General features: G+C 43.6%; 2 protein-coding genes across 21 annotated transcripts in view; one reads left to right on the top strand and one right to left on the bottom strand.

Moving 5' to 3' along the window:
• The window catches only part of dnm2a (dynamin 2a), a 36,566-nt gene extending 28,167 nt beyond the window's left edge, over window positions 1-8,399 (bottom strand). For 7 of the 20 annotated variants that reach the window (XM_029728531.1, XM_029728528.1, XM_029728533.1 and 4 more), the window contains exon 1: window positions 7,917-8,364. In XM_029728531.1, coding sequence (XP_029584391.1) covers window positions 7,917-8,077 — 161 coding nt within the window. In that variant the 5' untranslated portion in view covers window positions 8,078-8,364. Of the gene's footprint in view, window positions 1-7,916 lie in introns of all 20 variants that reach the window. The other 13 variants (XM_029728520.1, XM_029728516.1, XM_029728521.1 and 10 more) reach the window with 7 other exon arrangements.
• Window positions 8,400-8,490: 91 nt separating this feature from the next.
• Window positions 8,491-13,963, top strand: qtrt1 (queuine tRNA-ribosyltransferase 1). The gene is made up of 9 exons (XM_029728537.1): window positions 8,491-8,986; window positions 9,988-10,056; window positions 10,317-10,455; window positions 10,574-10,768; window positions 11,020-11,158; window positions 11,290-11,365; window positions 11,570-11,679; window positions 12,074-12,158; window positions 12,248-13,963. The coding sequence occupies exons 1-9, from the start codon at window positions 8,699-8,701 to the stop codon at window positions 12,398-12,400; spliced, it is 1,254 nt and encodes a 417-aa protein (XP_029584397.1). The 5' UTR covers window positions 8,491-8,698; the 3' UTR covers window positions 12,401-13,963.
• The last annotated feature ends 3,897 nt before the right edge of the window (window positions 13,964-17,860 follow it).

Genomic DNA, 17,860 nt, shown 5'->3' with positions numbered 1-17,860 from the left:
AGAGACAGGAGAGACAGGAGACAGAGGGAAGAGGAGAGAGACTAGAGACGAGAGACAGAAGAGAGAGACAGAGAGAGAGACAGAGAGACAGAGAGACAGAGAGACAGAGAGAGAGACAGAGACAGAGAGAGACACAGAGACAGAGAGAGACACAGAGAGACACAGAGAGAGAGAGAGACAGAGAGAGAGAGAGAGACAGAGAGAGAGAGAGAGACAGAGACAGAGAGCGAGACAGAGAGAGAGAGACAGAGACAGAGAGAGGGAGAGACAGAGACAGAGAGAGACAGAGACAGAGGGAGAGAGAGACAGAGACAGAGAGACAGAGAGGGAGAGACAGAGAGGGAGAGACAGAGAGGGAGAGAGGGAGAGACAGAGACAGAGAGAGACAGAGGGAGAGAGACAGAGAGGGGGAGAGACAGAGAGGGAGAGACAGAGAGGGAGAGACAGAGAGGGAGAGAGGGAGAGACAGAGAGGGAGAGAGGGAGAGACAGAGAGGGAGAGACAGAGAGGGAGAGACAGAGAGGGAGAGACAGAGAGGGAGAGACAGAGAGGGAGAGACAGAGAGGGAGAGACAGAGAGGGAGAGACAGAGAGGGAGAGACAGAGAGGGAGAGACAGAGAGGGAGAGAGGGAGAGACAGAGAGGGAGAGACAGAGAGGGAGAGACAGAGAAACCTCCACAACCAGTCTGTCATTACACTTCTCTCGCATGTCTCCATGTCCACACTGACAGAAATTACCATCTTCACCCCCAGAGGAACGTCTGTGATGGTATGACGCTACTTCAAAGGATATTCAGAAAAATGAGTCAAACACTCCACTTCTCTCTCAGAAGGTTTCTCTTTCATCCACATGCCATGTATGTTTGCTTCTGTAGCTTGCAGTATGGCTGCTGTGGCATAATATCTTAAAGTAAGCCTGTCTCAAACCAAGAGCTAAAACACTTCATATAGCCTAAGCACCTCTTAACATCAGCACACTGGCTTTGTAATATTCACAGTATATTCCGTAAATGCTTACAATAAATCCTTAGTTATTACTTGATTTTTTAATTACTTTATTGTACACTTTTATACTATTAATGACAGTATTAGTTTTACTGATAATTGTATTATTACTGCAGTGTTGAGGAAGTCCACAAGAAAAAAATGAAATGTATTGCACCGTTTATGCTGTATCCTGTGCATATGACAAATACATGTTGATTTGAACTTATGTAACAAAAAAGATACCCAACATCAAAACAGAAGACAACATTTCTAACAGTCTAATTGCCATAGTGATCGGCAGCACCACCCAAACCCTTCCGTGTTAAGAACGGTGGACAGAGACTTGCTAGCTACGTTAGCTAGAATTTTCTACAAGGAATCTGCCTCCCCAAAAAAGCTTCTCCCAAGTGGCTGTGACACCTACTCCCGTTGCATGCTGCAATGCTGCTTGGATTTCACCTGGCGATCTGTTCACCGTCTGCCCTGTCCTGTCTCCCCCTGTCTGGTAGAGGTACCCCCACCACACTCCCCCCTCTCTGTTCACCGTCTGCCCTGGCCTGTCTCCCCCTGTCTGGTAGAGGTACCCCCGCCACACTCCCCCCCTCTCTGTTCACCGTCTGCCCTGGCCTGTCTCCCCCCCTGTTTGTTATAGGTACCCCCACCACACTCCCCCTCTCTGTTCGCCGTCTGCCCTGGCCTGTCTCCCCCCCTGTTTGTTATAGGTACCCCCACCACACTCCCCCCTCTCTGTTCACCGTCTGCCCTGGCCTGTCTCCCCCCTGTTTGTTATAGGTACCCCCACCACACTCCCCCCTCTCTGTTCACCGTCTGCCCTGTCCTGTCTCCCCCTGTTTGTTATAGGTACCCCCACCACACTCCCCCCTCTCTGTTCACCGTCTGCCCTGGCCTGTCTCCCCCCTGTTTGTTATAGGTACCCCCACCACACTCCCCCCTCTCTGTTCACCGTCTGCCCTGGCCTGTCTCCCCCTGTCTGGTAGAGGTACCCCCGCCACACTCCCCCCCCTCTCTGTTCACCGTCTGCCCTGGCCTGTCTCCCCCCCATTTGTTATAGGTACCCCCACCACACTCCCCCCTCTCTGTTCACCGTCTGCCCGGGCCTGTCTCCCCCCCTGTTTGTTATAGGTACCCCCACCACACTCCCCCCTCTCTGTTCACCGTCTGCCCTGGCCTGTCTCCCCCTGTCTGGTAGAGGTACCCCCGCCACACTCCCCCCCCTCTCTGTTCACCGTCTGCCCGGGCCTGTCTCCCCCCGTTTGTTATAGGTACGCCCACCACACTCCCCCCTCTCTGTTCACCGTCTGCCCTGGCCTGTCTCCCCCCTGTTTGTTATAGGTACCCCCACCACACTCCCCCCTCTCTGTTCACCGTCTGCCCTGGCCTGTCTCCCCCCTGTTTGTTATAGGTACCCCCACCACACTCCCCCCTCTCCTCCAGGCTTTCACTGACCTCCAGCACACATGCACTTACACACTACTATTGGTTTATTTTCTCTCATACTTTTATAGCCTACTGGACTCAGAGAGCTACTCTCTCAAGCTCGTTAGGGCGAGTGACTCTGAACTTACAACGGCTAGCCCCAAATCCTTATATTTCTTTCTGCTGCTTTATGCCATTTGCCTCATGACTCGTGCGCACTTTGTTGACTACGAACTTGCTTGTTTAGCCAACCGTGGGACAGACTGTTTGTTCCCACACTCGAGACTCTGACTCTACAGGTTACATGGACTCTTGGCATCCCATCCCATCCATCTCTCGTCGGCTTTATATTCATGTTACCTGATGAAATTGTACAATATGATCTTGTTGCCATCTGATGCACATTCAGATGTCATAAAACATCAACATTGCAGAGCTCTCCCTGTCCTATGCTGTGCCCTGACTGCTGATGATATCTGGAAATGTGCATGTACACCCTGGCCCATCTACTGTTGCTAGCCCCAATTCTGACTTGTGCTCTGATATCTGCTTCACTGATTTCTGCTCTCGTAAAAGCCTGGGGTTTCTGCACGTTAACACTAGAAGTTTATTACCTAAAATGGATCAATTAAAAGTGTAGGTTCACAGCTCCAATCCAGATGTGTTGGTCATTACTGAGACGTGGTTAAGAAAGAGTGTTTTGAACACTGAATTTAACCTTTCTGGTTATAACCTTTTTCAGCAAGACAGATCTTCCAAAGGTGGTGGAATGGCAATTTTTACCAAGGATCACCTTCAGTGCTCGGTTGTCTCCACCAGGTCTGTCCCTAAACAATTTAATTCGCTGGTTTTAAGCATTAAACTTTCCAATAGCTCCGTTGACTGTTGCCGGGTGTTTTTGGCCACCATCAGCACCGGCCTGTACCCTACCTGCCCTAAGCTCTCTCCTGGCCCCTTACACTAAGTCTGAATTTGTCCTGCTCGGTGACCTTAACTGGGACATGCTTAAACCACCTGACCAACTCCTAAAGCAATGGGACTCGCTACATCTTTCAGATTATTACCAATCCCACAAGGTATGACTCCAAACACCCAGATTTGTATTATTATTTTGTAAAATGTTTTAACTAGGCAAGTCAGTTAAGAACAAATTCTTATTTACAATGATGGCCAAGGAACAGTGGGTTAACTGCCTTGTTCAGGGGCAGAATGACAGATTTTTACCTTGTCAGCTCAGGGATTTGATCTTGCAACCATTTGGTTACTGGCCCAACGGTCTAACCACTAGGCTACCTGCCGCCCCAAAGGCTACTCTCCTTGGTGTTATCCTCACAAACAATCCTGATAGGTATCAGTGTGATGTTTTCTGTAATGACCTTAGTGATCACTGTTTTACAGCCTGTGTTCGCAATGGCTGCTCACTGAAACAATCTGTCCTGATTTGCCATAGAAGCTTGATTAAAAAAAAGTGAGCAAGCCTTCCTTTATGACCTGGCCTCTAAATTTGTATAGAATCCACTTGATCCCCTCTGTCGAAGACGCGTGTACCTTATTTTAAAAATATTTTCAGTGGTATTGTTAACAAACACGCCCCATAAAGAAAATGAGAATTAAAAACAGGTTCAGCCCCTGGTTTGACTGTGTTCAGGCAGAGTTACTCCACCGCAAGAATTCCATTTGGCAAAAGGCTCGGCATAAGCATCTTCAGGCTGACGCTCTCGTTCAGGCAAATGAGAAATAAGTGCACTCAGGCTATCCGGAAGGCCAAAGTTAGTTACTTTAAGGAGCAGTTCTCTCTCTGTGGGTCTAACCCCAAGAAGTTCTGGAAAACAGTTAAAGACCTGGAGAATAAACCCTCCTCCTCACAGCTGCCCATGTCCCTTAATGTTGATGATGTGGTGGTAACAATCCAATTTGGATATATTTTGGGTAGCGTAACCAGTTGGAAGGTTGTTGAGGGCGGTCACGTGTGTTGCAAAGCAGAGAATCACAGGTTCAAGCCCAGTATGGGCCTGACGACTCATACTAAATTGTTCCGTTGCTCTGTGATTCGCTACATACTTTAGTCTGAGATTGCCATCACTGAAGTCATTTGTGGTGACCAGGGGCGTCATACAAAACAAAGTCATCATCGATTGGATCGTCTCTAATCAGAGTATCAAAGCCAACGCCAAATTTTTAAACAGCTGCTTTACCCATGTGTTCTGGCTCTGGCCCAACCCATCGGTTTCAGGACCAATCAGACGGCCCAGAATGTGTTCGCATTCGGTAAAGTGTCGGGGAGGTACTCAGTTCCTTCACAGCAATGAGTGTGGATCTAAGGTCCGTGCGGGTGGCGTAGCATTTGGCCAGAGCAAGGTGTCTGCGTAGCCAGGCAAGGGCAGTCGGACAGTGGAGGAAGCTAAGCTGTTAGCATCACACTGACCCCCGTTACACATGTCCCTCATATGGGCATAACCCAATGAGTATAAAACAGCTTTGTTGTGTATTTGTGTAGGCAGCCTTCCCTGTGGCTCAGTTGGTAGAGCATGGTGTGTGCAACGCCAGGGTTATGGGTTCGAGTCCCACGGGGGGCCAGTACAAAAAAAAAATGTATGCATTCACTACTGTAAGTTGCTCTGGATAAGAGTGTCTGCTAAATGACTAAAATGTAAAATGTAAATGTTTGCACGTGCACCTGTGTGTGAGCTTACTTCCCTAAGAGCTGTCAACAAGGGAATGCGGGAGGTCTGTTCTGGCAGGAAAATTGAGGTCAGCAGCAAATGACTAACGTTAATTACAGCAGAGATCTGTCAAGTGCTGTGTGTGTGTGTGTGTGTGTGTGTGTGTGTGTGTGATATTCTTCTGAGTGAGTCTTTGAATTGGGAAGAGCTGCTTTCACGGGTGCTTGTTTTGTGTCTTTATATGAAGGGTGATCTCACACACTGCTGATGTGGGAGATAGCGACAGGACCAGCCTGTTAAAGAGGGCTGTGGGTTAGAGCGCACAACAAACAGGCAAGGAGAGATTGTGAATTTCTACTGTTCAATAGAAAACAATCAAATGGGGTGAGAAAGAGGAAGCACTAAAGTGGAAGTGATGAGTTGCCTATTTCTGCAATAAGCTGTATGAGTCAACAATGCTATAGTCATGAAATTCTATTGAATGCCTATTTCTTGCTGATAGATCATTTTTGTTTAAAAACAGACTAGGCTGGTGAGAAAATAGGAAATGATGACAGACCTCACAGGGCCAGATACACACCTGCTGTTTATACATCATACACACATCCTATCCAACAGTCTCCTCAGAGCCAACACTAAACTGGGTTAGTGAGTGAGAGAGACAGTCAGTGCATCATAAATGAACAAAACTGGTGCAGCTCATGTATAGAGTACATATTTTCATTAATTAGCCCCACAGGGGGAAAGTATTAGGCCCAAGGCTATTATGTGCAACACAAAAGTATAGGCTGTAGCCTAGTGATAGACTGCCATAACATAGGTTGTGCATAGTGGGTCCTGTCCTGCTGCCAATTTCTGGGTGTGGCGTGGAACTTATAAATAGACCAGTGGGAGACAAGCCTACACCTAAGATTCCCTTTGAAACAAGGGCAGAACACCAGTTATCCCAAGACGTACTCTTAACAAGTCTACCGTTACTCCTTAAGGTCCAAGGATCTTATGTTGTTATTTCCAGAGGTAGACTGGCTCTGGCAACGGTTCTAGAATCATAAAGCCCTTTACTTTTAATGTTACACCAATATAATTTCACTATGTAAAACATAAACTTAGTATAGAATGTTTTAGCAGGCTTTATCACAGTTGCACCTGACAGTATTTTCAGTGACAACCCGTTTCTGGCAGCCATCTTCCGTCACACACAGGTGTTCATAGCACGCTAGATAGCTAATTAGCATCTGTCTCGCATAAACATGCGCTGTAACTTGGAGATATGGCGTTGTAAGAACAGTAACCCTATAAAAAAAAGGTGTATATCAATTCGTGCTTTCGTTTTAGAAAATGATTTTCCGCTGATATGAAAGATAAGGTCCGTATGCTTCCAAAACCGTACCGCAAGCGATGCATATTATGCCTCAATCACACCTACAGTGTCCTTACGCAAAATGGTTTGCAGCATCGGGATGGTGTGCAACAAAAGTTTAGCATTCACCTTCTGCTAACATTTTTGTCAAGCTGTCTATGCGTACAGTTGGACGCATACTTTCGTTAAATTCAACGTATGCCCCACACAGAACGCACTGCTGCAAGGCAAACGCAGTGTTCCATTGGAAATGCATGTACTCCTGGTGTACTAAAATGCAATGACACTGTCAGTGTGATCAAGACGTTAATGTTCAGACCGAGCGTCGGGGATATCAACAAAACCCCTTCCTCCAATGACTTGTGTAATGTAATGGAACGGAGTCATTCAAGGCCTAAACACCAGTGTGACATCACACAAAATACATTTTTCTCCAGTCTACACTTCACCCACCTATTATCTCTGTACTCACCCACTATAAACAAGTTCTTTGGACCCCACAAAACTATACAGTATATTTACGCAGGACACATTGCCTAACTACCGGTAATATTTTTGGGTTTTTACAGGCAAAGGGTATTGAATTCATAAGGGTATAGAAATTAGACATAACAGCAGATCCTATGCAAACACCACTGGGAAACCAATGTTGTTGGCCTCTTTGTGGCACCCCATCTTGCCAAGTGCAGCATCATATTTAAGTGGATTAAAGGGGGACAAGCAGCCTAATATTCAACTAAATGTTTTTCATATACCTAAATTCTAGACTACACTCCATACAGATTATGCTCAACATAGCCTGTCAGACAAACAAGCAGTTACTGTAGCTAGTTGTGTTCTGTTGTTGTGTAATGTCATCATGTCACCTAGAGAGTTAGAAATTACATACATCTTAAATGGAAAACAATTCAATGTGTACTGGGAACAGTCTACAATACACAAATAATTAAGTTATCAATCTAATCTACTGAAGTAGCCTGATTTAATTTCCGTGTTCGGCCCTGCTGACAACCGCTGACACTATCGCAGGAGCAAGTTGCCCCCAAAACGCTAGATAGCAAAGTTATTTGGTCCATATTTATTGCATTGTGTTTCATTTCTTTACATAAATAGATACTACTATGTAAGATTTCTGGTCCTAGACCAGTGCCTCCAGGCAAGCAAGTTCTCACGATTTCCTTTGAAACATTTGTTATTCGCCCTGGCTTGCCACGCAAACGTCGCATCTAACGTCAACATTTCGTTCCTCCTCTTTCGTTTTGTTTGCTTACGCCAAGTGCGTAAATGAGTATGTGACCAAATACCCGTTTAGGAGCACGGATCATCTCACAACTTTACCAATTGGTTATCTAGCTAGCGAAATTCCTTACTAAAACCTGACTCCAGTGAGCTTTTGCAAATTGAGTTGAGTGAGCTAAACCACAAATATGATAGCTGTCTAGCTACCGTTAGCTTTGAGCACCACCAACCTGCCAACGAAATTTTCCAAGACCGAGCTTTTTCCAGCACTCTGCCCACCGACCACAGCAATTTGCGGAAGGTCCAAGTTACAACTCTGGCCGATGGAACTGAAAGCGTCCTGAAGTTTGTTGATAAGGGGGATCAAATCTTCCATCCCCCGGTTCCCCATGGTTTCGTTGGATCGTCTCCCCTCCCGAAGAGCAAACTAACGTTAGCCTACTACGTTAACGTTACTAGTTAGCAAGGTGCTCGGGTTACTCCGAAGAAGTGTTGAATTCCACCTTTCAAGCCGCCCTGTCTTCACTCTGTGAAAGGAAAATATGCTGTTTACAATTGTGTAACTCCCAATTTAGTGGGATTACAATAACGTGTTCTTATAAACACGAAAAATACTCAAAGTCAACCAAACGAAACCGATAGAAAACTCACAAAACAAAACTTCCACCATCCGGTCAGGCAAGTCGACATCCGATAACCGGTGATTAGGCTACTGCCTCCTGTCAATTAAATAATTGGTCAATCTCACTGCTCGTCTCTAATCATTCTCCTTTCATTGGCTAGTTGTTTTCAACGTCTCAAAGGGGTGTGTTCACCCTGGACATTGCTTCAATGGGCAAATTAATACTTGATGATACAATTATTAAATGACAAGACATGTAAGGATAGCTTCTACGAGTTTGCTGTCAATAGTATTGTAATGAAGACATATTTTTTACAACTCAATGCAAATATTAGATTACTGTAGTTCCGGTATGTCACGTGCCTGTTGACGTCGTCTGTTTGCAACAACATGGCTGCGCCCATAGTCGGAGGAGCTGCAACAAGCAGCCTTGAAACAGGCATGGTTGTGAAGAAAGCCGTTTCCATCGTTGCTCCTCTTGCTCTCCGAATCATCGCCGAATGTCCAGTGACCAAAGCTAGGGCTTGTGATCTCACACTTCCTCACTGTACGGTCAGCACCCCAGTGTTCATGCCTGTTGGTACACAAGGCACGATGAAGGGAATCACTGTGGACCAACTCGATGATCTGGGATGTCAGATTTGTCTTGGCAACACATACCACTTGGGTATGAGGCCGGTAAGTGTAGCCCAATAATATAAGAAAGGAGCCTAACGTTAGTCGTTATAGTCCAAGGACCTTACATGTTCTGTTTAAAGGGGCAATCAGAATTTGCTACATCCATTTTTGGATTTATACATTAATGATATGTACCCATTGATTCTTGAAGAATATAACTTATAAATGCCTCATGAGCTTAGTTCAACTGTCATACCCCCAAAATATATACAGTATAACGTTGTTTTACTCCAATCTTTGTAAACAAAGTTAATGTAAACAAACACAGTATAGCCTGAAAACATGGTCAAAACTATACTTCTGATATCATGGATGGTCAGTCCTTGCATCCATAGCTCTGTCTATGAATTTGAGAATGGTTACATATCTCCAGCCCCATCCCTCAGCTTTTTAGTGAAACAGTGGTGGAGAGGGATTTTTGTTATTGTTTCAACTGGTGATTTGCGATTTAAAGGCATATTTGCTCAGGAAGCCAAAACAGCCAAATACTCCATCTAAACGTTAATTGATTCTCACTTGCAGCACGGTTCTAGAAACATAAATCCCTCTACTTTCATATCACATCAAAATAATTGTGTTTTAACTGGTTTAACACAGTTGTGGCCAAAAGTGTTTTTCAGTGACAAAAAGCTGTAAAGCTGTGTATAACCCTATAAAGCTGTGTATAAATGTAATCTTTTTTTTTATTGTTATTATTTATTGCTAATATGAAAGATATAAGGTCCTTATGCTTCCAAAACTGTACCGCAAGCAGTGCGTGTTAATGTTCAGACTGAGCTTCAGGGCTCTTAACAAAACTCCCCTGTATGGAAACGCCTTCGTCCAATAACTCTTATGTGTAATGTAATGGAACTGAGTCATTATCAAGGGCTACATTAAGTGGTGCGAGGGCTATTCACATTGTGTATCAAAGATGGTTGACCTTGTAGACAGCTCTTTGTTGTCAGTGTGTGGTGGTCTGCAGACAGTGAGGATGGTGTTGTCTGTCTGTCCCATCACAGGGTCCTGAGCTGATTGAGAAAGCAAATGGCCTGCATGGCTTCATGAACTGGAAAAGAAACCTTTTGACTGTGAGTATCAGCTAATGTGTTGGCTGTGTGAGTGGGCTAAAAACAACAAGGGTCTCTTTCACCCAAATGTCTGCTTTTCAAGATATGTGAGCATCATATGATGCAAAATGCATATGGGGAGGTCACATACCTTGAAAACTTGAGTGCTGACAAGAAAAACATTTTGTGACTACAGTATGTCAACGATGGACTATTGAAACACAAACCAAAAGATCGTTTTTGGTTTGAATTTTCCTTGAATCACCACCATTTCTTCATAGGACAGTGGGGGCTTTCAGATGGTGTCTCTTGTTGAACTATCTGAGGTTACTGAGGAGGGGGTCAAGTTCAAATCTCCTTACGATGGGAAGGAGATCCTTCTGAGTCCTGAGCAGTCAATCGCCATACAGAACAGTCTGGGTAAGAAGGACACAGTCCAGTATCCACTCCCAATGAATCAGTCTGGAAAGTAAAGCTACTATACTTCAGGTAGTACCTGTCATTAATTTTAATATCACACCATTTCTGTTTTGTCCAGGGTCAGACATCATGATGCAGTTGGATGACGTGGTCAGCAGTACGGTGACTGGGCCGCGGGTGGAGGAGGCTACGTGGAGATCGATTCGCTGGCTGGACCGCTGCATCGCGGCCAATAAGAATCCAGATAGACAGAACCTGTTTGCCATCATCCAGGGGGGCCTGAACGCAGAGCTGCGCAAAGCCTGTCTAGACGGTAAGATGTTCCCCCCTGTTTCATCTATGTCCTTCGATGACTGACCTCCCTCAAAGCCATTCAGCACAGCAAATTGCTTTGTCTTCATGGGTATTAGCTAATTAGTTTAACATCTTATTTTGGAAATACAGTGGAAAAGAGGTAATGAAAAATACATTATCTGTGCAGATGCTGATACCAATTTTGTGAAATTTGTGTATTTCCAGAGGATACATATTTTTTTTCTCTTTCTGTTCCTGTACTTTTTACAGAAATGACAAAACGGGATGTTCCTGGCTTTGCTATCGGTGGGCTGAGCGGAGGTGAGGAGAAGGATGATTTCTGGAGGATGGTGACACTCAGCACAGACCACCTGCCTCGGGAGAAGCCACGCTACCTCATGGGGGTTGGGTATGGCTGCCATCTTCCTTATGTTATAACAGCACATTTCCATGCATAAATGACATAAGTTGCAAATGTTTTGTTGTGCCGTACAGATATTTGTATGTATGTGGTTCATGTGTTATTGCTGTGGGTCACAGTTATGCAGTGGACCTGGTGGTGTGTGTTGCGCTGGGTTGTGACATGTTTGACTGTGTCTTCCCAACACGCACTGCAGTAAGTATTCCATTCTCTTACATATTATGAGTCACCTACTCTCTATTAATTTACTTCGAAATAAGTATTCTTATCACAAGTGCTGAGAAACCCAATAGCTTTTTTTTATCATTTAGTCCATAGCAGTACTACTTTCCGAATAATGATTATATTGATGATTATGGTTATGATGATAATTAAGTGATCTTCTTCTTTTCATCCCAGAGGTTTGGCTCAGCCCTGGTCCCGTGGGGATCTCTGACGATTACCAAGAAGCAGTTTGCCAAGGACCTACAGGCAATAGACCCAGACTGCCAGTGCCCCACCTGCAGGAGGTAAAGGAATATTAACCCTGGTACACTGAGGGGCAGAATGCGGAGGGTTGAAGGAATGGAGTTTGTTGGGGTTAGAGAAACTGGTTTTCAAATCTCAATTCTCTTCAATGGATGTTTTAAGTTCCAGGCTGAATGATTCTGAGGATTGTTTTCTCATGGGGCAGCAGGTAGCCTAGTGGTTAGAGCGTTGGGCCAGTAACCGAAAGGCTGCTAGATCGAATTCCCAAGCTCACAAGGTCAAAATCTGTCACTCTGCCCCTGAACAAGGCAGTTAACCCACTGTTCCTAGGCCGTCATTGTAAATAATATTTTGTTCTTAACTGACTTGCCTAGTTAAATAAAGGTTAAATATATATATATTTTTAAATACAGTATCGGTTTTCTTTTGCTCTAGGCACAGTCGGGCCTATCTGCATGCTCTGTTCAAGAGTGACACCGCAGCCATGCATCACATTACCATCCACAACATCTCCTACCAGGTCTGTGTTTCTATAATGGTTATTAGTTTCCTTCAGTTACTATTTGCCATAGATGAGATAATAACCTTATCCTCTATCTTTGCGTCCAGCTCACTCTGATGCGGTCGGTGAGACAGAGCATCATAGATGGTCGCTTCCCAGACTTTGTGAGGACATTCATGAAGAGAATGTTCCCCTCTCCTGAACAGTATCCAGGCTGGGCGGTGGATGCTCTAGGAACAGTCAACATCACATTGAATTAAACTGGTCAACTCCTTGCTTTACACAGCCTGGGACTTCCTCTGCAATGGCCAATAAGACCTTTTATATGAGAAATCAGATCTCCTTTTTAAAAATGGTTTTGTTTGTCATGAAATCGCTTTTTCTACTTTTATGCTTCACTTGGGTAATTGCTTCTGCCTGTATATTCTGTCAGACTTATTACTGAATGGTTCAATGACGGTGATATGCCTGAATATTTTACTGTCTTTATGATTTAGTTACGTTCATGTTTTGTTACAGTACGGTTAGTTTTTTTTGGTCATTTATATGCTATACATTCTGTTGAAAGTTATGAATTTACATTGTACTGCTTTCAACTCCTGTCAGACATACAGTACTTTTGTGACATCCAGTTTTCACTCTGCAGACCTTTTCAGTGTATGATAATGTAGGAGTGGAGTAGTGTTGTTGAAGTCCAGGAACTGTCTCCTCTGATATATTCAGACACTTTTAGTTGTTACCATGGCTACAGACCAGCGGCCCACCCTCTTTAAATTCCATGCATGACTTCTAACACAGAAATGTGGTCATAAACTAACAATTAGAGAGATTTCGGAACATTTCCTAGGGCTTGTTATCGACCTTTACCAGCAGGAGGAAGCGAATACATTTCTATAATTGAGTTCTGTTTTGTTGCGCAAGAGATGAGAACACAGGAACCCATGTTTGTGCTTTTGACTTTGGGCCACTAGAGGGCAAAAATATTCTAAACCTGATGAAAATGCACGTGAGCCAGATTGCGCCATCTGTTTAGTTGACATGCTGGAGAAGTTTCATAGGAAGGAATGGGAATTATACCCACTCAGTTTGGTTCAAAAGCAGAGAAGTAGAGCATGTATGGTTTAGTCAGATTTGCATGCTGAGGGCAGACAGAGTAGTGGCAAACCAATTCTCAAGGAAGTGCTACTTTCTCAAACAACAAATGACGCCCAATACAATGAGTTCCAGCAGTCAAGACAGTCGGAGGACAGAGAATAATAGGGTGTCATAATCTGCCATTGAAGCAAACCAGGATCAAAGACGCATTGGAAAACAATAGGCAAGAATTTTTTTGTAGATTCCAATGTTTAGGTTTTTGTTCCGGAATCAACATTTTATTTGATTGGTTCCTGTTTTCCTATTAGAAATTGAGGTCCTTTCTGTTTCAGTTTTTCATTGTATGACATCTAATTAAATCTTTAATAGGCTACATTGCAGTTGTAAAAGCACTTGTTGCTACTAGTTGAGAGACAAGATCTTTCAATAAAGCCACCCTGTATAGGCTACAGAGTTTATACATGGGTTGTAATTGTTAATACCTGTCAGTTATTAGTTTATAATGCTAAACATATAATAATAAACATGTAATAGTAATGAACAAGTTATTCTTTAATGAATCAACACGGTTGACAATCACATTTTTACCTAAGTCTCTGCGTGTCACTTGAATTAGATTATTTTATGGGATATTGTAGTCCTATTGGATGAATTCTCTAAGAAAATCGCCTTTATCTACAGTCGTGGCCCAAAGTTTTGAGAATGACACAAATATACATTTTCACAAAGTCTGCTGCCTCAGTTTGTATGATGTCAATTTGCATATACTCCAGAATGTTATGAAGAGTGATCAGATGAATTTCAATTAATTACAAAGTCCCTCTTTGCCATGCAAATTAACTGAATCCCCCAAAAACATTTCCACTGCATTTCAGCCCTGCCACAAAAGGACCAGCTGACATCATGTCAGTGATTCTCTCGTTTACACAGGTATGAGTGTTGACGAGGACAAGGCTGGTGATCACTCTGTCATGCTGATTGAGTTCGAATAATAGACTGGAAGCTTCAAAAGGAGGGTGGTGCTTGGAATCATTGTTCTTCCTCTGTCAATCATGGTTACCTGCAAGGAAACACGTGCCGTCATCATTGCTTTGCACAAAAAGGCCTTCACAGGCAAGGATATTGTTGCCAGTAAGATTGCACCTAAATCAACCATTTATCGGATCATCAAGAACTTTAAGGAGAGCGGTTCAATTGTTGTGAAGAAGGCTTCAGGGCGCCCAAGAAAGTCCAGCAAGCGCCAGGACCGTCTCCTAAAGTTGATTCAGCTGCGGGATCGGGGCACCACCAGTACAGAGCTTGCTCAGGAATGGCAGCTGGCAGGTGTGAGTCCATCTGCACGCACAGTGAGGCGAAGACTTTTGGAGGATGGCCTGGTGTCAAGAAGGGCAGCAAAGAAGCCACTTCTCTCCAGGAAAAACATCAGGGACAGACTGATATTCTGCAAAAGGTACAGGGATTGGACTGCTGAGGACTGGGATAAAGTCATTTTCTCTGATGAATCCCCTTTCTGATTGTTTGGGGCATCCGGAAAAAAGCTTGTGCGGAGAAGACAAGGTGAGCGCTACCATCAGTCCTGTGTCATGCCAACAGTAAAGCATCCTGAGACCATTCATGTGTGGGGTTGCTTCTCAGCCAAGGCAGTGGGCTCACTCACAATTTTGCCTAAGAACACAGCCATGAATAAAGAATGGTACCAACACATCCTCCGAGAGCAACTTCTCCCAACCATCCAGGAACAGTAATAGCTAAGTGGCAAAACAAAACATCGATATTTTGGGTCCATGGCCAGGAAACTCCCCAGACCTTAATCCCTTTGAGAACTTGTGGTCAATCCTCAAGAGGCGGGTGGACAAACAAAAACCCACAAATTCTGACAAACTCCAAGCATTGATTATGCAAGAATGGGCTGCCATCAGTCAGGATGTGGCCCAGAAGTTAATTGACAGCATGCCAGGGCGGATTGCAGAGGCCTTGAAAAAGAAGGGTCAACACTGCAAATATTGACTCTTTGCATCAACTTCATGTAATTGTCAATAAAAGCCTTTGACACTTATGAAATGCTTGTAATTATACTTCAGCATTCCATAGTAACATCTGTCAAAAATATCTAAAGACACTGAAGCAGCAACCTTTGTGGAAATTAATATTTGTGTTATTCTCAAAACTTTTGGACACGACTGTACGCAGTTGCACAGTTATTTATCTTGCATAGTTGCCTGCATAACAATTGGCACGCCATGCAAAATCGAGCAAGTGTGAACTAATACAACTTAACTGTTTCTTAATGCACATTGGTAAAAACCAACGACCAGGGGGGTCTAACTCATTTTGCCCCAGGGGCTGCATTCGGTCTTCAACAAGGTCCAAAGGGCTGCATTAAAAATGTGTTATATTTCCTTGTAGTCAAAATTTGCAAAAAATATTTGACTATCCATTGTTTTGGGAATGTTCTGTGCTCTCTGAATGTATGGGGATTAGCCTATTATCGAGCTGGACAGTCAAGAAATGGTATGAATGTACAGTTGAAGTCGGAGTTTGCATACACTAAGTTGATTGGGCCTTTAAACAGCTTGGAAAATTCCATTAAATGATGTCATGGCTTTAGAAGCTTCTGATAGGCTAATTGACATCATTTGAGTCAATTGGAGGTGTACCTGTGGATCTATTTCAAGTCTTACCTTCAAACTCAGTGCCTCTTTGCTTGACATTATGGGACAATCAAAAGAAATCAACCAAGACCTCAGAAAACAAATTGCAGACCTCCACAAGTCTGGTTCATCATTGGGAGCAATTTCCAAACACCTGAAGGTACCACGTTCATCTGTACAAACAATAGTACTCAAGTATAAACATCATGGGACCACGCAGCCATCATACCGCTCAGGAAGGAGACGCGGTCTGTCTCCTAGAGATGAACATACTTTGGTGCGAAAAGTGCAAATCAATCCTAGAACAACAGCAAAGGACCTTGTGAAGATGCTGGAGGAAACAGGTACAGAAGTATCTATATCCACTGTAAAACAAGTCCTATATCGACATAACCTGAAAGGCCGCTCAGCAAGGAAGAAGCCACTGCTCCAAAACCGTTGTTAAAAAGCCAGACTACGGTTTGCAACTGCACATGGGGACAAAGATCCTACTTTTGTTTCTGATGAAACAAAAATAGAACTGTTTGGTCATAATGACCATCGTTATGTTTGGAGGAAAACGGGGGAGGCTTGCAAGCCGAAGAACACGATCCCAACCGTGAAGCATGGGGGTGGCAGCATCATGTTGTGGAGGTGCTTTGCTGCAGGAAGGACTGGTGTACTTCACAAAATAGATGGGGTAGGAAAATTATGTGGATATATTGAAGCAACATCTCAAGACATCAGTCAGGAAGTTAAAGCTTGGTCGCAAATGGGTCTTCCAAATGGACAATGACCCCAAGCATACTTCCAAAGTTGTGGCAAAATGGCTTAAGGACAACAAAGTCAAGGTATTGGAGTGGCCATCACAAATCCCTAACCTCAACCCTATAGAACACTTGTGGGTAGAACTGAAAAAGTGTGTCCGAGCAAGGAGGCCTGCAACCTGACTTAGTTACACCAGCTCTGTCAGGAGGAATGGGCCAAAATTCACCTAACTTATTGTGGGAAGCTTGTGGAAGGCTACCTGAAACGTTTGACCCAAGTTAAACAATTTAAAGTCAATGTTACCAAATACTAATTGAGTGTATGTAAATTAATGACCCACTGGGAATGTGATGAAATAAATAAAAGCTGAAATAAATCATTCTCTCTACTATTATTCTGACATTTCACATTCTTAAAATAAAGTGGTGATCCTAACTGAACTAAGACAGGAAATGTTTACTAGGATTAAATGTCAGGAACTGTGAAAAACGGAGTTTAAATGTATTTGGCTAAGTTGTGTGTTATCTTGCGACTTCAACTGTAGGTCCATTGACTGCACAGTGATGATTAGTGAGCTGGACAGTCAATAAACTGTATGAATATAAGTCCATTATCATTTCTACACAGTTTTGATTTGGTTTTAGTCATTTGAATGTATATAGAGAAATTAGGTCCTTAAATGGATTAACTTAATATCGCATATGACTCATAAATGGTTTATTGAGCTTACATTAACTAGAATTAGAGCATGTCCTGAATAAATGAAAAAAATAAACAAGGCATCTTCAATAAAACGACAACACACCACTTTAAAGCTCATGCAAATATGATTCGCTTGTTCAGTATTTAAAATGTGCCCTGCAGGGATTTGGGCTTGTAACCTACTGCTCGTAGACGCAGAGTATGTAATTGTTCGAGGTCTGCTTTCGCTGCGTCCATAAGGAGCCAGCGGATGTTCAAAGAGACAACCAGTTGCTCCGTATCCTGTCAAGCCAAAAGTACTCACGTGCATGTCACGGCGGAGCATCCTCGACCTGTTGCATTGGAAGAAGAAAGATATTACATTGTGGCAGTAATAAATTAACAACATTTTAGGGTGCTCATACAGGTATGTGTTATTTGGAAGTTGAATAACAAAAGAATAGTTAATTTTGATAAGCCCCTCTAGAGGCGACTCTGTTTGTTCGCGTCTCAATCTCTGGCATTGTGCACTGGTGGGTTCGGCGC

The sequence above is a fragment of the Salmo trutta genome, chromosome 32 (genome assembly GCF_901001165.1).
Source record: "Salmo trutta chromosome 32, fSalTru1.1, whole genome shotgun sequence".
Taxonomy (NCBI): Eukaryota; Metazoa; Chordata; class Actinopteri; order Salmoniformes; family Salmonidae; genus Salmo; species Salmo trutta.
The sequence above is the reverse complement of the archived record's forward strand: the minus strand, read 5'-3'. Positions and strand labels throughout refer to the sequence as shown.